This window comes from Arachis hypogaea, chromosome 9 (genome assembly GCF_003086295.3).
Source record: "Arachis hypogaea cultivar Tifrunner chromosome 9, arahy.Tifrunner.gnm2.J5K5, whole genome shotgun sequence".
NCBI classification, from domain to species: domain Eukaryota; kingdom Viridiplantae; phylum Streptophyta; class Magnoliopsida; order Fabales; family Fabaceae; genus Arachis; species Arachis hypogaea.
The window spans coordinates 5,794,407-5,816,151 of record NC_092044.1 but is presented as its reverse complement, the minus strand read 5'-3'; the positions used below and the strand labels follow the sequence as shown (position 1 = coordinate 5,816,151).

At 35.1% G+C, this 21,745-nt stretch overlaps 2 protein-coding genes and 1 long non-coding RNA gene across 3 annotated transcripts; 1 reads left to right on the top strand and 2 right to left on the bottom strand.

Annotated features, from left to right (window-relative positions):
* Nucleotides 1-3,892, bottom strand: LOC112710113 (uncharacterized). The gene is made up of 4 exons (XR_011865290.1): nt 3,503-3,892; nt 1,213-1,498; nt 1,055-1,135; nt 1-732 (listed from the first exon to the last, which is right to left on the bottom strand). It is a non-coding gene; the product is annotated as an uncharacterized lncRNA (long non-coding RNA).
* LOC112710114 (glutamine synthetase leaf isozyme, chloroplastic-like) lies at nt 1,513-2,416 on the top strand. The gene is made up of 5 exons (XM_072202346.1): nt 1,513-1,754; nt 1,861-1,989; nt 2,076-2,150; nt 2,249-2,302; nt 2,381-2,416. The coding sequence occupies exons 1-5, from the start codon at nt 1,641-1,643 to the stop codon at nt 2,387-2,389; spliced, it is 381 nt and encodes a 126-aa protein (XP_072058447.1). The 5' UTR covers nt 1,513-1,640; the 3' UTR covers nt 2,390-2,416.
* A 5,837-nt stretch (nt 3,893-9,729) lies between the features above and the next one.
* On the bottom strand, nt 9,730-15,747 carry LOC140175030 (uncharacterized). Its single transcript, XM_072201926.1, has 9 exons — nt 15,511-15,747; nt 14,828-15,229; nt 14,510-14,723; nt 11,424-12,256; nt 11,239-11,319; nt 10,974-11,094; nt 10,770-10,864; nt 10,538-10,675; nt 9,730-9,999 (listed from the first exon to the last, which is right to left on the bottom strand). The coding sequence occupies exons 1-9, from the start codon at nt 15,745-15,747 to the stop codon at nt 9,730-9,732; spliced, it is 2,391 nt and encodes a 796-aa protein (XP_072058027.1).
* Nucleotides 15,748-21,745: the final 5,998 nt, after the last annotated feature.

Genomic DNA, 21,745 nt, shown 5'->3' with positions numbered 1-21,745 from the left:
TACGTCAGAAACAAAGGGAGAGATGTTATTATGTTCACAAATTATTCTCAAGAAAATAATGAGCACAACAATGCCAGTTTAAAATAATATACAATTGCAACCAGTTTAAGAGGCGACTCTTAAAAGTTTTGGTCCCAACAACCTACTTGAACTAAACGGCTTCAGGAGACTTGGTGACATGGTTTAAAGTTAAATGGCAACACTTAAAATAGGCTCTACAGGTTTAACATCCTAAGTCAACTAAGGACAAGCGGATGAATAAGCAGATAAAAATTGTGGCCACAATCCCAACAATTGCATATTTTTATAGGATGTATAGCACTTTTAGCTCCTGTCAAGGCTTGGGATTTACTATTAGCACCATACCTACGTTGCCCCAGAATCAGTACTTGCATCTCCATAAGAAACTAACCCCTTTTGTCCAGACAGTGAGCTTGATCTAGACCTGCTTCGAGATGATGTCCTTATATCATGTCGTCGTTTTGGTGACTGTCACATCAGGTGATCTGGAACTACAAGATCTGTTACTCCTGGAATTGGACCTTGCCTTTGTTCGAAGAGGGTAGATCATTACGAGGACCAAGTCGGGATTTCAATTTGTCACTTATTGGAGGCCTCCTGTCTTTAGGACTAGGAATACGTACTGGACTCTGGCTGCGACCATGGTCTCTAAAACGGCCACGCACTGGACTGCGAGAGATGCTCCTACTTCGACTTCTTCTATTTTGGTATCTAAAATAACAAGTATATGAATTAAGCTTAAGCACTATTGTTTTTCATTTTTGTGTACTAGATTCCATGAGAGAAACACTACTTGTTTATATTAAAATGCAATTACAGGAAAACATAAGAAAGGAGGACAAATGTATAGTATAAGAGCACAATAACCATGAAATGCAGTTATAGTTCGAAGAAAAATTAGTTTAGTGAAGCATCCATCATGCCACAGCATGTGCATAGACAATTCCAGTTATATATGGTTAAGATCTCGTTATGTAACAATAAAAGGTAACAAGGGATAACTACGTGACGACAAATGAGAGGGAGGAAGCACCTTGGATGGTTCCCACCCCTTGGTGGGCTCCGGAAACGTCTTGGAAGGGAGCGCTCAGAATATCTTCTGTAGTTTGAGTTTCTAAAAATAATATAAAACTGAGAACAATATCCAACATGTTCCAAAGAATCTAGCTTAGCAAAATGATATAGGCATACCTGTCAAAGTTCCTTCTAATATTTCTATCGCCATAAGATATGCACGGGGAGAACGTTCACGAGATGGAGTACGATATCTGCATGCAAAGGCATAGCGCTCTGTAAAGCCACGTCCTTTTTTTATACGCTTAGGCATACCATGTGGTGAAGGACTCTTCGAAAAGCCCTGGGTTTTGGATGCTGGTTCAGAACTTCAGATGCTTTTTTACCAGGACTAGCCAATACATTGTGTCCCTGGTTTAGCTCCCCAGACTTCCCAGCAGGACCTCTTCCAGGACTTGCACCTCTGAAAGAAAAAAGGACATGACAAAAATAAGAAAAACTGAAGATGCATTCTTATAATAGGATGGAGTTGACATTCTTTGACATATGATGATCAATGACCAAAAAGAAAGATATTTGATAATTGACATTTTCAACTATGATTAATGGTTTTATGTTTAATTTTTCAAAGGTATGGAATAGAGCAAGAGTACACCTTACTTCAAACAAATGTGAAATGGCCTCTAGGTTGGCCTACTGGTGGCTACATTGGCCCTCAGGTAATATGTTGTGCTTACTCTTTCCTGTTTTGTTCACATTTCACCAAAACTTGTGAGTTTCATGATGCAGATTTAATTATGCTGCTTGTTTATTTTGTTACATTAGAGTCCATATTACTGTGGTGCCGGGGCTGACAAGTCATTCGAACGCGATATATCCGATGCTCATTACAAGGCTTGCTTATATGCCGGAATTAACATCAGTGGTACCAATGGGAAAGTCATGCCTGGACAGGTTCATCTCTGGAAAATTCCGTTTCTTGCAAAGCTTATGTGTATGTGAATGCATTTTTCTTATTATTTCTTCCATGAATAATGAAGTGGGAGTACCAAGTTGGTCCCAGTGTTGGTATTGAAGCTGGTGATCATATCTGGTGTTCAAGGTACATCCTTGAGGTAATTCATTTTACCTACTTTCATTAGCATTTTCAACATATTTCACTAGCGCCACAACTCAATATAACATTTCATATGCATTTTATATGTTGTGACAGAGGATTACTGAACAAGCTGGCGTTGTTATCTCTCTTGATCCAAAACCAATTGAGGTACTATAGTACTTTAGTTTACAGTATGCCTTATCTGATGATTATAACACTAATTGTTTTGGTTTTTTCGCCTGACAGGGTGACTAGAATGGTGCTGGTTGCCACACCAAACAGGTAAGGACTAACTTTTGTTATGAATATAGATTGCATTTATTTTGCCATCTTCTTAAAATTCTAAGTTCATGATATATAATTTGCTTTTTTCTAGTACAAAGAGAATGAGGGAAGATGGAGGCTTTGAGATGATAAAGAAGGTGATTTTGAATCTATCGCTTCGCCATGTAGATTACATTAGCGCATATGGAGAAGGAAATGAGAGAAGGTTGACAGGAAAGCATGAAACAGCTAGCATAGACACATTCTCTTGGGTATTGCTTGAAATTACCTCTACCTTATTATTGTTAAAGCTTAAGACAGTAATAAAGAAAGAATTTTATCTTCTATGGAAACGTCCTAATAGCATTGAACTTGCAGGGAGTCGCTAACCGTGGTTGCTTAATCCGTGTGGGAAGAGACACAGAAAAGAATGGCAAAGATAAGTTTCCAGTAAAATTGCAGTAGGTTGAGTTAAAGGAATTGTAACGTTAGACTACCTATTCCTTCTTTAGAATATTTGCTTTGCTTTGCTAAATGCTAATGTATCAACTTCAATTTACTAATGCTAATGTCACATATACTGCTATGAAAAAATGCTATGCATCCCTTTTTTATTTGCCCAAAATCACCCCATTAAGTAGGTAGTCTATAAAAATATAAAATCCTAAATTTTTGTTGCATCTTTCTAGCACTTTAAATTCGGACAGGAACCCTAGCTATGTAATATTGTTTTTCTGGTATTACTTTTCTCAATTGAATTTTACTTCATTTCCTTTTCCGTTCTAATTTTACCTCTGCAATTATATTTTTTTATATTACTGTTTTCCTTTCATCACTACTTCTTATTTCAAAATCCATTTTAATTTTAGTTACCAGTTTTTTGCATAACCCATTTAATTTTGTTTGATCCCAATTTATACAATTATTAATAAAATAGTAAAAAACTCCAATTTTAGCTTCGATCATTCATACAGTTCATCTTTTTATGAATACCCATGTGCCCATATTAGTGATCTTCACTCAATGTGATTATTTTTGACAAAAAAATTAAACACAGCAACCAAACACAAAAGAGACAAATAGAAAAATTTATTGAAAACTCACCAAATTAGGACCAGGTTGTGCGAAGAAAGCTGAGGAGTTGCTGAAGGCGAGGAAGAAGTCGGAGACCTGCTGCTTCTGTCTCGGCGTCGACAGGCGCAATGACAGCGTGAGACTGACTGCGAGGCAGTGACAAGACACGGAGTGGCGACGGCGTCTAGGTCCAGGAGCTGTTGCTACTGTCGCCAGTGACGACGAGGGCAAGAAAGGCACGCGTGATCGGAGACCGACGACGAGCTTGTCGGAGACAGTAAGAGAGACCTGCTGACAGAAGGAGAAAATTTGGGTTTGCGTCAATGAGATATGAGAGATGAGAGAGCTTCTGTGAAAGTGAGGTTGAGGGAGGAGAAGGAATTGTGAAACGACATAGTTTGGTGGATTTAAGAAAAGGACAAAAATAAAAAAGATTCGGACCGGTTTATTTAAATTGGCCGGGTCGAATCGGATTTAAAGCATCTGGTTTAAAAATAAATTTTATTAATCAGTTTTATAAAATACTAATTATAAAGTGATACGTCAGCAACTTAAAAAAAAGTTGTTTTAGCCATTTTTATGTGAGTCTGCCCTTTTATAAGTAGAGAAGTAAAATTCTATTTAAATTTTTTTTATGATTCCTTATTTTTTTAACTCAATTTAATATTGTTATTTTTTATTTTTTTTTCTCTGCTATCAAAGCTACTGCTATAAGAATTCTTTCCGTCCATATCACCAACAATCAAAATTCGATTTCCATCACCTGGCTACTTAGCTGAAGAAATGAGAAGACCTTGATAATAATAATGAAGTTTGAATTACCAAATTTATTTGTGAATGGTAAAGCCACCAATCGAATTCGCATGTTAATGAAATTGGTCTTGTTATTTTGTTAATCATACGTTCATGCTTGATATTTTGTTACATATTATTAGTTTGAAAATAGTTTTTAATATAATAGATATGATTAAGAATTTAGGACATGTTATTAGCAACGAAAATAGAAAAACCCGACATCACCAGTAGAATTAGATTGGTTTCGTTAGATTTACAATAAAAACGAACCAAATTAAATCGAACATTTTATATATAATTAATTCAAATGATTTTTTTTTTCAAAAAATTGAACCAAATGGCAAATTGAACCCTCTCTTTTCTCTTTTTGATACACTTGGTACATAATAACGAAAGGAAAGAATTAAGAAAGTTTTAGATAATAAATAACTCATTTCTAATTTTATTGAAATTTATTTTTGGAAAAATAAAAAATTAACTATAAAATCAAGTTCATACGGAAAAAATTTGATTTGAGGATAACATCACTAATTCTTGATTAAGGGAACCATTTGATATACAAAATTTTTCAAACAATTTGTTATTTCTTTACTTGTTAAAAGTGGGCTCATAAAAAAATCATCTCAATCTTTTAGTGTTAGTAATAATACTCAAATTTAGTTTAAAAGACTAATTTGTTCGAATAAAAAAATTAACTGAATCACATTTTAAACCTAAAATTGGAGTAAAGTGAGCGTTAAGTCATTAATCCATGAGCCGCATCATGTAGATGTACTTAGCTCATCAGTCGATTTTAATTCGATTTGTACTAAAATAATGGGATCGGATTTAATATTCGTATTTTTTAAGTTTGGATCCGATTCGTATATTTGCGAATTAGATTGGATTCAATTAAATATATCCGCAAAATATTTAAAATATTTATTTTTATTAAAAATATTAATAAATTTCTTTTTTTTATTTTTTTAAACATATTTACTCTTAAAATCTTATTAAATAATGTTTTTAAATTATAACCCTAAACTAATACAACATGTGTGATAATTATTAGTTGAAATAAAACATAAAAAGAATATCTATTTATTTATTTATTTATTTTTTGTGGATTCGTTGATATGTGGTTATTTATCTAAAATCTGTAATCCGATCTGATAGTCTTGCGGATCGATCAATATCTGCAATTTTCATATCAAATTCAGATAAATACCGCGTATATGTGGATTGGATTCGATCCATAATCACTCTTACATCTAGTAAAATGTAAGTGTGAATTGAGAAAAGAGAAATGCTACATGGCCATCCAAATTTTTATTTTTATTCATGAGTTAGCCATCAATATTTTAAAAGTATGGAATAAAATATATTATTAGATTATTAAACGGAAAGAAATAGACTAAAAGAATTAAATTTATAGCTAAGTGATTATCAAAAACAATAAATTCTAATAGTCCTGCATTTCTTTAAAAAAACTTAAGACCCACAATCCACTTTAAATGGCATTTTTTGATTTTAATACGGAGAAGAGTTTGGTGTGATACAACGTTATGAAGAACATGGGTGCTTTATCTGCATGTGGTATTAGGAGGACTGAAATCGGACGGACGGAGTTGGAGGTAAGAACTTGGATGGTCTGATTAGAGGACACAACTCGAACCGTCCGATTTGTGCAGTCCCAGCCACGTGTCGCATGTTCGTTGCCTTCCAGAACTGCCCCCTTATACCAACATGCTTCTTGGAACCTCAAGTCACTCCCTCCGAGTTACTTTTATAGTGAACCCCACCAGCAACCCTTTTTCTCTCCTCTTCTTCTTCAGCCTCCAAAACCCCATTGTTTTTCATGCAAACTTGAAGGAAAAATTCACAATACCAAAAAAACAAAAATATAAAGATGTTGATCGTCTTGAATTTCATATTATACATTATCTCAATCACTCTAATTATGTAAGTTTAATTTTTAAATTTTTTTATATTTTAAATTTATTATTATTATTGTTAAAAATTTAAGAATATATATTTAAATGAAGTAAATATTATATGTTATAGAATTATTATTATTATTGTTAGAAAGTGAATTTAAGAACATATAGGTTAAGAAATTGTGATTATTGTTAGAACTTAGGAAGTTATTATTGAAAGTATATATGTATATATATACAATTGTAGTTGATTAGTGAACTTTTTAATTAATGATAATATTTAAATTGATGTAATGTGATAGATTAGTAAGAATATATGTTTATAATTTTTTGTAATAATTTTAGAAATTATAATTAATTATTACATTTAAGTTGTATAATTTTTGAAAATGGTTTGGAGAATTTTGAGTAAATTAGGTAGAATTTTTTGTAATAATTTTTGTTTGTTATTAGATTTTTAATTGAAATAAATATGTTAGTGTAACTGAGGGTTTAATAAAGTGAAATTTTATTAGTTAAACAAGAATTGGATTTATTTATTAGTTATTATTAGTAGTAAGGTAGTTTGTTGTTAGTGACTAAATAAATAAATAATTATATAATTCAATGCTCAGTTGAGAATAGAATGAGTAAAATATGTATAATAATAATATCGTAATTTTTTATATTTTATAAATCATTCAAAATAATTTATAGGGTTGTTAATTAAATTTAGCAGTTAAGTTAATTACTCGAGGCTTTAGTAAATTTGATGAAGTAAAATCATTTGTTTGAATTGGATATAGTAAAATCATATATCATAGTTTTGTGATTTCAATTATTATGTCTTGTTTAGTTAATTGTGAAAATTATTTAATAATAATAGTTAATTAATTGATAGGTTAGGTTAATCATACATGTAATTACTAAATTAACTAATTAACAAAAAGTTTAGCATGAGTTTAATAAATTAGTTGTCCTAGTTAGATAATTATTATCTTTTAGTAGTAAATTAGTAATTGTTAATGATTTGACTAATAATCTGATATGTTTTTGTAGAGTTTACGGTATCTGACATGTGATCACCCACTCCCTCCGGATTGATACAATGATAGGGTTGAGGAGCATTTATGGTTTACCAGTTTCTTGCATGTTTTTCAAATTAGAGTAGTTCAATGTCAGAAAGCACTGGTAAATGCTCTAGTCGAAAGGTTGCATCCAGACACACATACATTTCACCTTCTTGTTGGTGAATGTGCTGTGACACCGGAAGATGTTGCTGTTATTCTTGGTCTTTCAACAGATGGTCTTTCAGTCACAGAGATGACTATGAGTAGTTTTGAAGCCTTAGAGGCGAAGTGTTTGCAGCAATTTAGGGTTGCACCGAGGAACTCGGACTGTAGAGCAAGCTGCATAAAACTGACGTGGCTTCGAGATCTAAAAGAGCGATTACAGTTGGTTGACGAAACCAGCATGCAGAAGTACGTAAAGTGCCACATTATGTTATTATTTGGTACACTCTTGTTTGGTGACAAGTCTGGGGCATCTGTGTACTGGAAGTTCTTGCCTTTGCTTCGTGATTTTGGTAGTATCGGACAGTACAATTGGATATCTGCATACCTGGCACACCTGTACAGGTTATTATGCAGGACATCTCGTTTTGACTGCAAGGAAATCGATAGTTCGCTAACACTTCTGCTAACCTGGGCTTGGATCCGTCTCCCATATCTAGCGCCAGTTCTTCGGGAACCCTGCAGTTTTTTGCTTGCAAACAGATAACATTATCTTACACTTACATCCTATCTTCGTATTTAGAATCCAATTGTGTTAATGAATCAAGTCATATTAGGTGGCGTAACTGGGAGCGTGGAGATCGACGCTAGGTATCTTACGCTTGAGTACTTTAGGAAAGCCTTGAATGGTCTATAGGAAGGCTAGGTGTGTAGTTATTAAAGAAGTATTTGATTCGGGTTTAGTGTTAATATTATTTGGGTTGTAATCATCTGTTTTCTTTATTTTTCGCAGTTTGTGTGGCTTGCTTATACTGTTGATCGCATTGATCCGGACATAATTCCTGCAGACATTTACATGCACTCAGTTGTGTGGAGCGCTACGGTGCTGTTAGTGTCTTTTAAAATCATTAAGTGGCATGCAACCGATAGGTTTAGGCGACAGTTTGGTTTCCTTCAGGGAGTTCCTCATTAATAACAGAATCTAGACAAGGCACATGGAATGGTCCTGACTGGTCCTAAGAATCTTGACTGGGCCACGGCCACGACTCATTCATTTTGGGTGATGTAGTGGACAAATAGGAATAATCATGTTCTTACTGAGCTTCTCGTGCCTCCACAGCATCCCTTGGATATTTACATGTACTGGTACCGTGCAAGATATGACAACCACTTGAACTTGTCGGATCGTGTGGATCAAGAGAATGATGAGGGTAATCAAGTTATGGATGATGACAATGAAGAACAGGAGCCACAGTCACCGCCACCTCCACCTCCACCTACACAAGAACAACCGCAATCCTCAAACCCATATGTACCTCAAACATAGTTTATCACATCATATCCAATACATCAGTAGTATTGGGGTACTCCATAGCTTGACTCATGAGATGGAGCATCTTTTAGCTAGTTACTTGGGTTCATGGCTGCAAAAGCAGGCCAATCAGAGTATGGCCATCAGCCTGATTTCATGGATGGTAGGTATTCCTTGGACGCAATGCATCCATACCGCACTTCCTCGGTTACTTTTGGAGGGTTGGTATCTGGTGACTCTAGTAGGAGTGACGGTGGTAGAGAAATTCTCAATAGTCAAAATCCTCGTCATGTTTCAATGGGTCTAATTGAAGAAAATACTAGGACAACTGAGCTAGAGACGGATGAGTATCTAGTTGATACCCTAGATGACGAGGATGACGAGTAGGATGAAGATGAAGACATGGACGAAGATGAAGAATCTCGTAATGATGATTCTGGTGACGATGATGGTGCAGGTCCTATTATTGCTTTATTCTTTAGCCAATTGATTATATTATATTCATATATGGTTGATTTGGTTATATTATATACTTGCTGGGTCAATTGATCATATTATATTCATGTATGGTATTTGTGTTGATTTGATTATATTATAAACTTGTTCAGTCAACTAATTAAGTTGTAGACAGGTGAGGCACAAACTCCAGCTGAAACAGGGAGATGCTACAATCTCAGGGTTGATCCGCCATGTCGTAGCGCTAATCGATACACTCCGTCCGTGTTCAAAAAGATCTCCAAAAAATGCAAGGATCTTGTAGATGACGTAAAGTGGGCAAGGAGAAAGTAGCTTTTGTGTAGTTAGTATTATTACTGTGTATGTCATCGAACACTTTTCTATGTATCGTTTAAATGTTCTATGTATTATTACAATGCATATCATGGAGTACTTTTCTACCGCATATGGCATATAGTAGTTTCATATCAGTTACAATGTTTCAAGTAACATAATTTATACATTGGATAAGTTATATAGAGTCGCAAATATCATAGACTACTTGGATTTAACGCATAATACATAAATCTACAGAGCATTATTGCCGGCACTTGCACCACCTACCTGACAGCATCTACTACGGTTATTTCCCTCAGCCCCACATTGCCTACATCGCCTAGGACGACGTAACATTCGCATGTCCATCTCGTTTAAGAAGCGCGTCATCCTTGGACGACCTTTGGTAACTCGTCTCAGGTACAGATTCGGTACGAATCGAGGCCCATTGTAAGCAGGCCATGTAGTGGGATTCCCTAGTGGCCTAAACCTGGCTCGGTAAACCCGTCGAACTTGGTCCATCTTATACACATACTTGAAATACACGAATGAAGTGAGACAAGGATTGTGTTTTGGATGAATTTTTTGAGAGAATCATCTCTCAGCATCAATATATATATATATATATATATATATATATATATATATATATATATATATATACAGAAATAAAACCCCTTAATACTAGGAGATACAACAGAATCGATATCTAAAAATAAAAACTATATCAAAACAGAATAACTTATATAAAGAAAGCCTATATCTCTCAGAATAACTTATATACAGCATATATCTCTAATATGATATTCAACACTCCCGCTCAAGCTGGAGCATATAAATCATATGCACCAAGCTTGTTACATATGTATTGTATCCGAGGACCCCGGAGAGCTTTAGTGAAAATATCTGCAAGTTGATCGTTGGAGTTGACAAAGACTGTTATTATTTCCCCACTTTGCAACTTCTCCCTTATGAAATGGCAATCAATCTCTATGTGCTTGGTCCGTTCATGAAACACAGAATTGGAAGCAATATGTAAGGTAGCTTAATTATCGCACACCAGTTCCATCTTACTCGGCTCACAAAACTGAAGTTCCTTAACTAATTGCTTCAACCATATAAGTTCACATGTGGCAAGTGCCATAGCTCTATATTCAGCTTCCACACTAGATCTTGCTACAATATTTTGCTTCTTACTCTTCCAAGATATCAAGTTTTCACCAATAAAAATACAATAACCAAATGTAGAATGTCTATCAAATGGAGATCCTGCCCAATCTGCATCAGTATACCCAACAATCGGTTATGTCCTTTATCTTCATACTACAAACCTTTTTCTGGAGCACCTTTGATATATCTAAGGACTCTAACAACTGCGTCTCAATGACTATCACATGGGGAGTTAAGAAACTGACTTAGGATACTTGTGGCAAATGAAATATATGGCCGAGTGACTGTCAAATAATTCAATCGGCCAATTAATCTGTGATATCTACCAGGATCTGCAAGAAGTTCTCCTTGATCTGGACTAAGTTTTGTGTTGGAATCCATTGGTGTATCTACAGGTCTAGAATCCAACATTCCAGTTTCTTCAAGAATATCCAGAGCATATTTTCTCTGTGAGATACAGATCCCAGCATTAGATTATGCCACTTCAATTCCTAGGAAATATTTTAACTTCCCCATATCCTTCGTCTGAAAGTGATCAAACAAGTGCTATTTTAACTGAGTGATTCCCTCATGATCATCTCCAGTAATGACAATATCATCCACATAAACAACCAGATATATGGAGGTCGTGGAGGAAGAATGACGGGAGAAAACTGAATGATTTGCTTCACTCTGAATCATGCCAAATTTAGAAATAACAGCACTAAAGCGGCTAAACCAAGCTCGAGGGGATTGTTTCAAGCCATATAAAGATCGGCGTAAATGACATACTAAGCCGGAAGACTCCCCCTGAGCAACAAACCCGGGAGGTTGCTCCATGTATACTCCTCCTCGAGATCACCATGTAAGAAAGCATTTTTAATATCAAGCTGATGAAGAGGCCAACGGCGAATGGCAGCCATAGAAAGAAAAAGACGAACAGAGGCCATCTTCGCAATAGGAGAGAAGGTATCACCATAGTCCAAACCAAAGATTTGAGTGTAGCCCTTAGCCACAAGGCGGGCTTTTAATCGATCAATAGTTCCGTCTGAGCCGACCTTAATAGTATAGATCCAATGACAACCCACAGTAGATTTGCTCGGTGGCAATGGAACAAGATCCCAAGTACCAGTAGAATGTAAGACAGACATCTCCTCAATCATAGCCTGGCGCCACCCTGAATGTGAAAGAGCTTTTGCTGTTGTTTTGGGTATAGAAATAGAAGACAAAGAGGAGGTAAAAGTATAGTGCGAAGATGATAAACGATGGTAACTAAGAAAATTATAAATAGGATTAGGATTACGGGTGGAACGAGTACCTTGTCTGAGAGCAATAGGAGGACTACTGCTAACTCCCGAAGAAGGATCCAAGGACGGTTCAACCACGGGTTCAGGAGATGAGTTATCTTGTACTGCAGGCCGTGGACGGTGATGATAAACCTGGAGAGGTTTTGTGGGAATAGGAGGCCCATCTAAGTAAGGAACAGGAAGCACCTCCGTAATGGAAGGTGAAGTGATGTCGGGTGCAGAGAAAAAAGGGGTATTCTCAAGAAAAGTGACATCGGCAGACACGAAGAAACGATTAAGAGCTAGAGAATAACAACGATAACCCTTTTGAAATCGAGTGTACCCTAAGAAAACACATTTGATAGAGCGAGCAGTTAACTTGTCTTTGCCTGGGGTAAGTGACGAATGGATTTTTGACGGTTTAGAATTTCACTAATGAAATCTCATTGTAAAGTATAGTTTCTAAACCAAACAATAATCCTTTCATACAAAAAGTTGTTTGTCACTAGTACAAACCCCTAAAATTTATAAACCGAAGTATTCAAACCTCGGGTCGTTCTCCCTAGGAATTGTAATAAAGTGTCTTGTTATTGGTTATGAGTTATTTTGGGGTTTTGGATAAGAAGCATGAAAAGTAAATGGCAATGAAAATAAACTAACAACTATAAAAGGCTCTTGGCAAGGTATGAAAATTAGAAGTCCTATCTTAGTTATCCTTCTCAATTGTGATGAGAATTGTTCATTGCTACCACTTAGTTAACCCTTACTAAATAAAGGAAAGTCAAGTGGATGAATTGACTTGAGCCACAAGTCCTAGCCAACTCCCAAGGAAAGACTAGCTTTAGTGCACTCCAAACCAATTAGCAATCTCTCCAATTACCAATCAACAAAGGAATTAGATAACTCAAGTGTCACTAATTACTCTACCTAGACCAAGAGGAACAAAATCTATACTATATCTAGAAGAGGCATTTCAACAAACACATAAAAGGCAATAAAAGTAAAAAATATAAATTGCAAGAATTAAAGAGAGATCTAACTACAAAGGCAAGAGATCAACAATAGAAAAGCAAAGAAGAACAATTATTATGAATTACCTCTTATTGAATTGAAAGAAAATGGAAGGAACAATAGTAGATCTACAACAAAATACAAGAACAACATAAAGGAAATTACAACCAAAGAATGGAAGAAGAATGAATCTAACAACAAGGAATTGAGATGTAGAAGTAGAAGAAAGCAAAGATTAAAACCTAGATCTAAGAACTAATCATAATCCTAATCCTAATTCTAGAGAGAAGTGAGAGCTTCTCTCTCTAGAAACTAATCCTAATTCTAGAGAGAAGTGAGAGATTCTCTCTCTAGAAACTAATTCTAACTACTAAAATAAACTAATGGTAACTAACTTGTGTTTCCCTCTTCACTCCTTGGGTTAAATAGCATCAGAAATGAGTTGGATTGGGCCCACAAGACTTCTAAAATCGTTGGCCACGTTTTGCTTCAAGTGGACTAGGTGGCAGCAACGGCGCGTGTGCGTACTATGCGCGTGCGCGCCACCATACTTGTAGCAACTATGGCAAATCTTATATCGTTTTGAAGCCCCGGATGTTAGCTTTCTAACCCAACTGGAACTGCATCATTTGGACCTTTGTAGCTCAAGTTATGGTCATTTAAGTGCGAAGAGGTCGGCTTGACAGCTTTCCGGTTCTTTCATTTCTTCATGAGTTCTCCAACTTTTCATGCTTCTTTCTTCATTCCCTTGATCCAATCTTTGCCTCCTAAACCTTAAATCACTTAACAAACATATCAAGGCATCTAATGGAATCAAGGAGAATTAGATTTAGCTATTTTAAGTCCTAAAAAACATGTTTTCACTCTTAAGCACAATTAAGGGAGAATATACAACACCATGCTATTTTATTGAATAAATGTGGGTGAAAGGTGATAAAATCTCCTAAAATCAATACAAGATAAACCCTACAAATGGGGTTTGTCAGTAAGATCATGGATGAAACAAGTACAACTAAAGACTCGTAGTGGAAGAGAAAAAATGTGCTCATGAGGAAATAAAATGGAATGAGGAACTTGATTTTGCAAAACAGAAGAAGGCATATGATTAATTAAATAACATGCAGTCAGAATAACCTCACCCCAAAACTTAAGGGGAACATGAGTATGGAGAAAAAGAGTGCGAGCAATTTCAATCAAGTGACAGTGTTTACGCTCAGCCACACCATTCTGTTGAGGGGTATGGGGACAAGACGACTGATGTAGAATACCTTGGGAGGACAAGTAAGATGAAAAGGGTGCTAAAAAATACTCACGAGCATTATCACTTTGTAAAATTTTAATTGAAGTTTTGAATCGGTTTTGAATTTCAGAACAGAAAGACTTGAAATGTGCAAATAATTCAGATCTGTCCTTCATTATATATAACCAAGTGCAACGAGGAAAGTCATCTATAAAGGTGACAAAATAACGAAAACCAGAATGAGAAGTAACATGACTAGGTCCCCATACATAAGAATGAATAACAGAAAAGGGAGATGCAGCTCGTGTATTGACACGACTTGAAAAAGAACTACGAACATGTTTACCTAAATGACAAGTTTGACACTCTAAGGTAGTAAGACGAGATAAACTCGGGATCATAGCTTGTAACTTCGAGAGGCTGGAATGTCCCAGACGATAATGGACCACGTCCGGAGACTCAACAGCAGCAACAGAAGACACAGTAGTAGTGGGTAAGGCAAGCCGATACAGTCCTTGAGACTCACATCCTGTACCAATCGTCTCTCCCGTCCCTCGATCCTACACAATGACGGAGTCGGAAAAAAGGTAACATAACAATTAAGAGAACGAGTAAGTTGGCTAATAGAAATCAAATTGAAAGGACAATTGAGCATGTAAAGAACATATTTCAAAGGTAATGTAGGAAGAGGAGTAGCTTGACCTATTCCCTTAGCACCAATTTTAGAACCATCAGCCAAAGTGATAGAAGGAAGAAATGCAGGGTGTTCAAGTTTAGAGAGGATAGAAGAAGTACCAGAGATGTGATCAGAAGCACCTGAGTTAAGGACCCATGGTCCAAGAGAAGAGGAATGAGAGAAACAAGCAACAGAATTACTAAAATGGGCCACCGAAGCAACGGGAGTAGATGCCTGCTTTGAAGCTTGGTACTTGAGAAACTCATCATAATCATTGCCAAAGACAAATATCCCTTGTGGTTGTGCGGCGGAGTGAACGTCAGATGGCTCATTAGTTTGGACAACATTAGCTACCTTGGTAGGATGACCATGGAGAGCATAACATTTATCCTGAGTATGACCAATCCTATGCAATAGGTACAACTAAGGCGAGTACGATTACCACGACCATTATCACCACCCCCACGGCCACCGCGAGTGGGCACTTGAAAGGACACTTGAGAAGAAGATTGGGATGCCAATGCAGTTTGGTCGAAAGTATGGGTCTCAAGAGAGGGGCCGGATTGCAAGAGTCGTGCAAATACGTCCTCAAGGGAAGGAACGGGTGAGGTGCCCAATATTTATTGCTGAAGAGATTCAAGTTCAGCTGGCAACCCAAGTAACGTAAGTACCAAAAACAGCTTTTCCTGTTGAGCATGATGGTCATTAGCATTAAACACATAGGGAAGGAGAGTCGAAAACTCTTCCTTGACAGCTTCCACAGCCCCAACATAAGATTCCATATCAGTTCCTTGAAGCTGTAAACTACACAACTTCTTAGCAACATGGTAAAGTCTTGCAATGTCATTAGTGTATAAAGCTTTAGCACGGTCCGACACCTTTTTACAAGTTTTGTAAGCTCGAAACATAGTCAGCTTTGGTGGATCAATGGTTTGTCACATAAGGTTACATAGCTGGGCATCAATCTTCTTCCAAGTGGTTTTGTCAGCGGCGCAAACATCATCAACAGATTTGGTAAGGTGGTCTTCATAGCCTTGGCCCATGAACCAAAGTTCCACAGAATCAGCCCAAGAAAGGTAATTTTTGACACCCATCAATTTTTCAGAGGTCATTGTAGTAGTTCCAGAAACAACAAATGTTAGAACAGCCGGTTGCCACCATTGGAGTTGGTGTCGGGGGTTACCTTAGAAGACATGATGGCAGACACTTAGAAACGGCCGAAAAATACCTGCAGAAGGGAAACAAGGGCCGGAAAAAGCCTGGGCAGTGGAGCGTGACGTTCACGCGTGTCTGGAGCGGAGGCGCGTGAGGACCACGCGCAGGAAAAGGGGCGGCGCGTCTCGGCGGTTGACGGCGGTAAAATTTTGGGGACAGGCCAAACTTGGCTTTCCGGTTCTGATTATGGGGTTGCTTCGGAGTGGGTCTGATGTTTAACAAGGTTTTGGCCGGAAAAACGGTTTCTGACGAAGAGACACAGCTGATAGTGTCAGCTGGTGGAAAAAGGGAACACAGCTGAGAGATTGCAGCCGGAAAAGAAGAAAAACAAATAGAAACCAGAGCCGAGTCGGAACCCGCTCTGATACCAACTTGAAATACACGAATAAAGTGAGACAAGGATTGTGTTTTGGATAAATTCCTTGAGAGAATCATCTCTCAGCGTCAATATATATATATATATATATATATATATATATATATATATATATACACACACACACACAGGTACAGAAATAAAATCCCTTAATACTAGGAGATACAACAGAATCAGATATCTAAAAACAGAAACTATATCAAAACAGAATAACTTATATAAAGCCTATATCTCTCAAAATAACTTATATACAACCTATATCTCTAATCTGATATTCAACACACATCATGAACATACACTTGCCAATCTAGTCGTTGATTTGCACAATATACAAACACATATCAACAAGAAATTCGGTCCACCTAGAACTCACCGCAGTCACGTCGTTGTCGACGGAGGTCGACGGCATACTCCATTTCACTTGGCATTTTACGCACTTCAAAGACCTCATTCTGCCTGTCGAAGCAATTCACCTGGATGTTTCCTGATGCAAGTTGATTTGCATGCAATTTGGAGGTCACAAGCTTAGAAAAAACATGACCGGCATTAATCTGAGCCTCCGCCTCGACTCTTTTTTGAGTGAACAACTCGTTGAGTCCGTAGAAAGTTACTTTGACAAGTGCAGTGATGGGGAGATTGCGTGCACCCTTCAAGACTGAATTAATGTATTCAACGAGGTTTGTCGTCATGTGACCCCATCGGTAACCACCGTCAAATGCCAATGCATACTATTTGCGGGAGATTCAGTTTAGCCAGTTAGTGTAAGTCTCGCCCCGTTCTCGTAAACATTGGTACTGCAATTCGTACTCGCAAACCGTCCTCGAATATCCTGCACAATAAGAAAGAACAAATTAAAAAAAAACTACTAACATTACCCTGTTAATAATGAACTTCAAACTACAACAAGGTTACCTATATTGACGACAAGTTTTTGTAGGTACGGTGCCTTGAACTTTCTTAAAAAATTTGACTCTATATATCTGATGCAAAACATGTGGAAAGCTCTGGGAGGTGACCAAGCTCCGTTACTGCGGGCCACAGCTGCATTGATGGATTTGTGTCGATCAGAGATCAGTCCCACACCATCCCGAGTCACTACATGTTGTCGGAGCTTACTCAGAAAAAAGTGTCACGCATCAGATGTCTCTCCTTCCACAATAGCAAATGCAATTGGGACGATATTGTTGTTACCATCCTGTGAAACTGCAACCAACAGACAACCCTTATACTTTTCGTACAAGTGAGTCTCATCTACTTGGACAACTGATTTACAATGTTTGAATGCTCTAATACAGGAGTAATAACTCCAGAAGACTCGATGCAACACCCGAATATCAGTAACCAAGTCATCGCATTGATATGCAAGCATAGTCTCAAAATGGACAACTGCTGATGGCTCCTTATGGCACATGGCCTCAAACCATATAGGCAAAGTTTCGTACGAAGCTTCCCAATCTCCAAATATTTTTTTCACCGAATTTTGCTTAGCCAACAATGCTTTCCGATAGCTGATGGTGTAATTGAACTTCGACTGTACTTCCGCAATAACTAATTTCACCTTTATCGAGGGTCAGCCTCAACCAACGGCTTTATTGCTTCTGCAATTGTATTCGAATCCAATTTCGAATGATCCTGAGAAATGGTTGCTCTGGTGCAAGTGTGACTACCATTATACCTCCTTATAACCCAATAATACTTTTTGCTGATCATGCTAACCCTGATAAGTCAATCACAACCTAACCCATACTGCGTACACTTGACATAAAATGTCAGCGGCTCCGACTCATACACCCGGTAGTCTACATCTCTTCGCATAGTATAATCTTTCATCGCCCTAATAATAGCTTCCCTGGAACTGAATTCCATTCCCACCGCAAATTCACCATCTGCGACAACAGAAATTTCTGCCACGACGACAGCCATAGCATAAATATTTAATACACAAATATTTAATAAGTTCAATTAAAAGTAAATCAATACTCACTAATTAAAAGCATAAGTACATAAATAAATACTAATTAATAAACACTAATTAATATTTAACTTAATCAATAACTAACTACAAATGATATTATTAACTAAACAAACACACAAACAAATGCTAATTACGTATATTATCACATGTCACGTAACTATTTGCTCACATCAATCAATATAAATTATTATAAAATTATAATCCTTCGTGCATACATATAGACAATTATGTACCTGCATTCGTATACTTTGGAAACTCTGGAGCATGAATGGCTTCCAAATCCAAAACTCACATGAAAGACGGCTCCGCAAATGGATGTTCGTTTGCGAGTGCATTTGCCACGTCAGTCACATTTGGTGCCATAATGCCGTCACCTTGGTCTTCGTCTCCATCTGGACTAACAACTTTGCAATTACTTTCAAACTCTTCCTCACTGTCGCTGTTGTAATCTTCCCATTCAATATTTTGGTCGGCTTCAGACTGTTCGAATTCAACATACACCTTAATGAACGATATCTGACCGCGACTTTCAATGTATATTGAGAACATCTCTTGCATGCTCGCTTCATTAGTTACATATTTCATCTGAAATTGAACGAATCTACCAGATACCGGTATGGGATACCTGTATAAAATACATGATATTCTCTTAGATAACCCATATTCTATCTCTCACAAATCACACATTTTAGTTCCTCGAATGAGATTGTGAATGGAATAACAATATCTAACGGATTTTCACAAATAAATTTCACTCCTTTAACTGTTTCTAACAAAATCCGACCAAAATAATATACTTTCAGTAAGACTCTATCATCCATTTTTCTCACTCACATGAATAAACTTCACTCTCAAATTATTTTCCTTCCTTCGAAAGTACAGAGAAAGATAGATGGAGGTGCTGAGGAAAGAAGACGATGAATTGAAGAACTCCTCTAATCAGTCCAATACGAGCTACCCACACTTATATAATGTTAAAAAAATATATTATAATCAACTCGGACCCAGCGATTACCGTTAACGTATTCAAAAAAATATTTATTAATCGAATTCGGACGGTCCGATTTGATTTTAGAAAAAAAATTACTAATCTGATGGTCCGATTAGTCACTCTAAAAATTCAAATTTTTCCTCCCTCACAACTCGGACCATCCGATTTGATTATCCAAATTTATTTTGCATAAAATTTGGATGGTCCGATTTCTGCCACCAGGTTTCGACAAAAACTGTCCCACATCCATATATAGCACTCACATATTTTATACCAACGCATAACACACATATGGTTGGCATATCTAAAATAACGAGCCCTTTAAATGGTGTATTTAATATATATTCTAAGACAATATAAAAACAAAGATAATAAAAAGAAAAAAATGATAATTTTTTTGTATATTTTTTTCAAATACTTTTGTCTCACAAAACTCACATTTTGTGAGGATAAACAAAGACCATAAATATGTAAAAATAACCAAAATCAACCTATTTAGTCCAAAATATTTTATTATTATTGTATATGTGTTGTCTTTCTTATATTTTCAATTTTTATAAGATGATCAAATTAATTTCCTATTTTCTATATTGCTCAAATTATTCCTCTACTTTCAAACTATAAATCAAGTTACTCATGCCAAACAGTTAACACTTTGCTGAAAAGCTGACACAACTATCACCTATCATGTCATTAGACAAGCAATGTTTCAATCAATTTGGTATTTGATTTTTCTGTTCATGAAAACTAAGATACCAACTTTTTATCTTTATAAATTTTTGGCATTTTATATTCGTTAGAAACTGTTGCATGTATTTTAAAATTTAAAACGTTAAAGGTGCGTTTGGTTAATTTTTTATTTTTTAAATTTTGTGATAAAAAATGAAAATAATAATAAAATTTTATTTTCTGTTTTTATTTTTTATTTTTTTTACAAAATTTAAAAGATAAAAAATATTAAAAATAAAAATAAAAAAAGAAAATACAAGCCAAATGCACCCCCAAGTGTTTGAATTATTTGTGCTATGGTTTTCGGGTACAAATTATTGAATATGTTTTTTCAGAGCATCCATATTTATGTGTTATTTGAATAAAGAGAAGATGAAAAAAAAAAGAAAACAATTTTTTTTTATTTAGATGAAAAGAAAAGTGAAAACAAAGAAAATTATCCTAAGGGCACAAAATTATATTAATACTCTGAAGATTACAAAAGACTTAGAGAAATGAGAGTTGAATCTATGACCTTCTTTTATTCTAATGATTAAGTGTGTGTTTAGATTACAGCAAACTATAGTTTGTATAAAATTGATTTTGCAAATTTGATTTTAATAAAAAATAAGTTTGTGTTAACGTAATTTATGTTTGGCAATCTTTATATTAAAATAGATTATAGTAAAATAAATGTTGTTTGGATTATACTACTCAAAATCACTTTTAGATAAAAAATTACTAAAAGAGACATCAATTTAAATAATTTTTTATATTATTCTATTATTTTACTTTAGATATGTGAATAGATCTTATTAAAGGACATGATAAAATACAAATAAAATACATAAAAAATAATAAGAAATATCATAAAAAAATTCATATAAACTAGAAAACAATAAAAGATAATAATATACATAAAAAAAGAATACTAAAAAAATAATATAAAACATATTTATCATATAAATAAAATAAATATAATAAAAAATAAAAATATAAAAGATAGTATTATACATTTTATAATGTTAAAGAAAAAAATATTTTATAATTTTTTTAATACGGTTAGTAGGTACTCTTTAATTTAGTATCATTTTGGATTATAAATTTTTATTATCTATGACTTTTTTGTTACTTATAATTAGTATATAATAAAGACGAAAATAAAGTACAGTCAGAAGTACAATAAAAACGAAAAAAATCATGCAAACATAATATATAATAATTATGATCAACAACATATATTATATAAAAAAATTATAATAAGAAGTAAATAAAATTCATATGAATAAAACCAAATAAAAAAATAAAAAAATTATACACAACATAAATATAGTATAATAAAGGATAGGAAAAAGAATTTATATAAACAAAAAATAATAAAAATATCATAAAAATTAATAAAAATAAGAATTTATATGAATAATAATTGTCATATGAATAAAAAATACAATAAAAATATAACATCAGAGCACTAAAAAATAACATCAAAATACTAAAAAAATAATATAAAAAATATTTATCATATAAATAAAAAATATAATAAAAACATAAAAATCAAAATATAAAAAAAGTACTAAAAATAATTAAAAAAATTAAAATATTTACCTGGGCCATGATCGAAATAAATTTATATGAAAAAAA

Coding starts and splice junctions, on each gene's coding strand:
- LOC112710114 (XM_072202346.1), top strand. CDS start 1,641: ATGGTTTTATGTTTAATTTTTCAAAGGTATGGAATAGAGCAAGAGTAC. Junction 1,755..1,860: donor GTGGCTACATTGGCCCTCAG/GTAATATGTTGT, acceptor TTGTTACATTAG/AGTCCATATTACTGTGGTGC. Junction 1,990..2,075: donor GGAAAGTCATGCCTGGACAG/GTTCATCTCTGG, acceptor TGAATAATGAAG/TGGGAGTACCAAGTTGGTCC.
- LOC140175030 (XM_072201926.1), bottom strand. CDS start 15,747: ATGTTTCGAGCTTACAAAACTTGTAAAAAGGTGTCGGACCGTGCTAAA. Junction 15,230..15,510: donor AACAGGAAAAGCTGTTTTTG/GTACTTACGTTA, acceptor GGTCATACTCAG/GATAAATGTTATGCTCTCCA. Junction 10,676..10,769: donor AGGACATAACCGATTGTTGG/GTATACTGATGC, acceptor ATATCTTGGAAG/AGTAAGAAGCAAAATATTGT.